Source organism: Bombus vosnesenskii, unplaced genomic scaffold (genome assembly GCF_011952255.1).
Source record: "Bombus vosnesenskii isolate JDL3184/JDL3185 unplaced genomic scaffold, Bvos_JDL3184-5_v1.1 scf7180000013339, whole genome shotgun sequence".
NCBI classification, from domain to species: domain Eukaryota; kingdom Metazoa; phylum Arthropoda; class Insecta; order Hymenoptera; family Apidae; genus Bombus; species Bombus vosnesenskii.
The window spans coordinates 1,150,337-1,152,708 of record NW_022882976.1 but is presented as its reverse complement, the minus strand read 5'-3'; the positions used below and the strand labels follow the sequence as shown (position 1 = coordinate 1,152,708).

Below are 2,372 nucleotides of genomic sequence, written 5' to 3'. Positions count from 1 at the left end.
TGATAAATATGTTTCGTAATGCTGTATTCGAAGTTTATTACTTCGTGGAATAATAAATTGTAAAACAATAAATCGTGACGCACCAGTCACGAGAAATTGTTTTTAATGTTGACATAGCCGCATAAAACATGTGTAATGGTTTTTCCATTTGTCTATATGTTCTGCGACATTGAATGATGATTGTATATAAAAAGTAGAAGCATGGGCACGTCAATATTGAATACACCAAGAATTGTACACAAGAGAACATGTATCAGACGATTAAAATATTTCTTTTATTTTTCTCCGTCATTTCGATATCACGTTGTTTTATAACACTCGCTGAGGCGGTGAGGATACTTTCATTTATTTACCATTTCTGCTTATAATTTTATGTGAAGCGATATTCTAACTTTTTACTTCAGTTGTTGGTTTTGGTCTTTTGAAGGATCCATCCAAGTGTGGTACCTTCTATAGTAGACGATGCAGATTCCCTCAGATAGCAGTTATGTGCCCAGTAAGATCATAATGACATTATATTATTGATTGAATTTACTAATCTCATCATTATCCTTTATCTTTTAACCGTATTGGAATAAAGTTTATTCTTTTTTTTTCTCACAGAGAGTCTGTAATGGTAAATAAATTTGAAGCTGAAAAGATAACGACAGTATTTAGAGAAGATTTTGATTTTAGCGATATTAAATACATAACTGAACTAAGTAAGATATAAAATATTACATATATTTAACTGTCTTGAAATTGTATTACATAACTGTCAAGAGGTACTAAAGTTACTTTTAATGCTATTATTGTCATACGTAGTATATATAATGTGGCGGTTACATATGCATATAAAGCAGAGAGACATGTCAAGAGACAAGAATATGAAGGAAATATTTGTCCAACCTCTTATACATATTCCTCTTATTATCATGCCAGGATATTATGTAATACTTGTGAAAGGACTGATAAGAAATTCTTTTATTTCTTTATAAAATTCCCTCGCAATATCGCTCGATCACTTTCAAGGATTCACCGAGATGTTCTTATTTATCTGAGAAGTTTTGCAATACTCCCGTCATAAAAGTCACGTGCAACATATATCATTACTATAACTGATTAATGTAACGATAAACATTAACACAATAATTATAATTTCCTTCGTATGCCTTAGTATCTGTGCAGGAGACAGAAAGCAAAATAAATCCGACTTTATAAATAGCAAATAACGACGATCTTTTGAAGAAGCTATTAAATCTTAATTGTATTAATCACTAGCATACTATTATGAACTGTAGAATTCTCTAAATGTCACAAAATAAACAAACATTAAGCATCTTAGAATTCTGCATTCTCTCTTTAAATACAGCTCGATTTTCTTCCATGCAACATTTCATCTCGTTCGTTATCTTTTCGTCATCTAGAAGCTTGCAGTGGAACAAAGGTGGAGATATCGCCGCGGCATTCTACCATACCGTTAAAGAAAATCACAACACGGAATAAGGAAGATTATAAGTTGCATCGGTACGCGTTCTAACATCTGGCTTTAGTTCTTGGCGTATTACTTCTGTTTTCTAGAAAATAGGAAGCGGATGTGGAAACGCGAGACGCCGGGAGAGCGCTCGGAAAGATTTTCATGAATATTCTTTAGGTTACATTAATGCGCTTTATAAATATGTATTAAACCCACGGATTTTACTATCTCCAACAAATTAAGCTTTCCAGCTGCCTTAACCCTTCTTCCTGTTCTTCCTAGCTGGGGCGTTACCAGTGGAAAGATGCAATTGGAATAGTAATTTCAACTGCGATCTGCATCGTGCCCCGCCACTTTCCATTGCGCTATCTTCGTCATGGACATTTAATATTCTGTACGACGAAGTTATATTTTCTATTATGAGGAAAGCGAGGAATTACGATACACCGTGGCGAGTTCGGCTTGATTGAAGATTTTTGTTTCATTTGAATCCGTCGGCATTCACGACATAATAAAAAAAATATGGTTGAAGGCGTGACGAAATAAAATAAATACACTCTATATCAATCTTTTTATTTCGTAAGGTTCTGTATTTTTCCAACTGTAATATTCTTATCTCGAAAATATGGCCGAAGCAAACATTAAACCGGCGATTCCATCAGAGTTCGTCAGTCGTTTCCGATTATTAAATTATTTGCAAAATATTAAATACATGCATGAAAATATCCATGAAAAACGTGTGATGTATGCGTAGAATGTAGAACGTGTATTTCTGTATTACACCGGTTTCCGTGGAAAAACATGAAAAAAGAATGAGAGCGGTAACGATGCAAATTCACGTTACTCTGTATTTCACCGATGAAATATTAGAAACTCTCCTCCTGATCTTTTGTCATTCATGTTGATTTATTATAGA

General features: G+C 33.6%; 1 protein-coding gene across 1 annotated transcript; it reads left to right on the top strand.

Moving 5' to 3' along the window:
* The first annotated feature begins 203 nt into the window (after nt 1-203).
* LOC117236038 lies at nt 204-1,955 on the top strand. Its single transcript, XM_033498622.1, is given in 3 exon segments — nt 204-328; nt 417-496; nt 1,739-1,955. Coding segments are annotated over 3 exon segments (348 nt in total). The 5' UTR covers nt 204-248; the 3' UTR covers nt 1,927-1,955.
* Nucleotides 1,956-2,372: the final 417 nt, after the last annotated feature.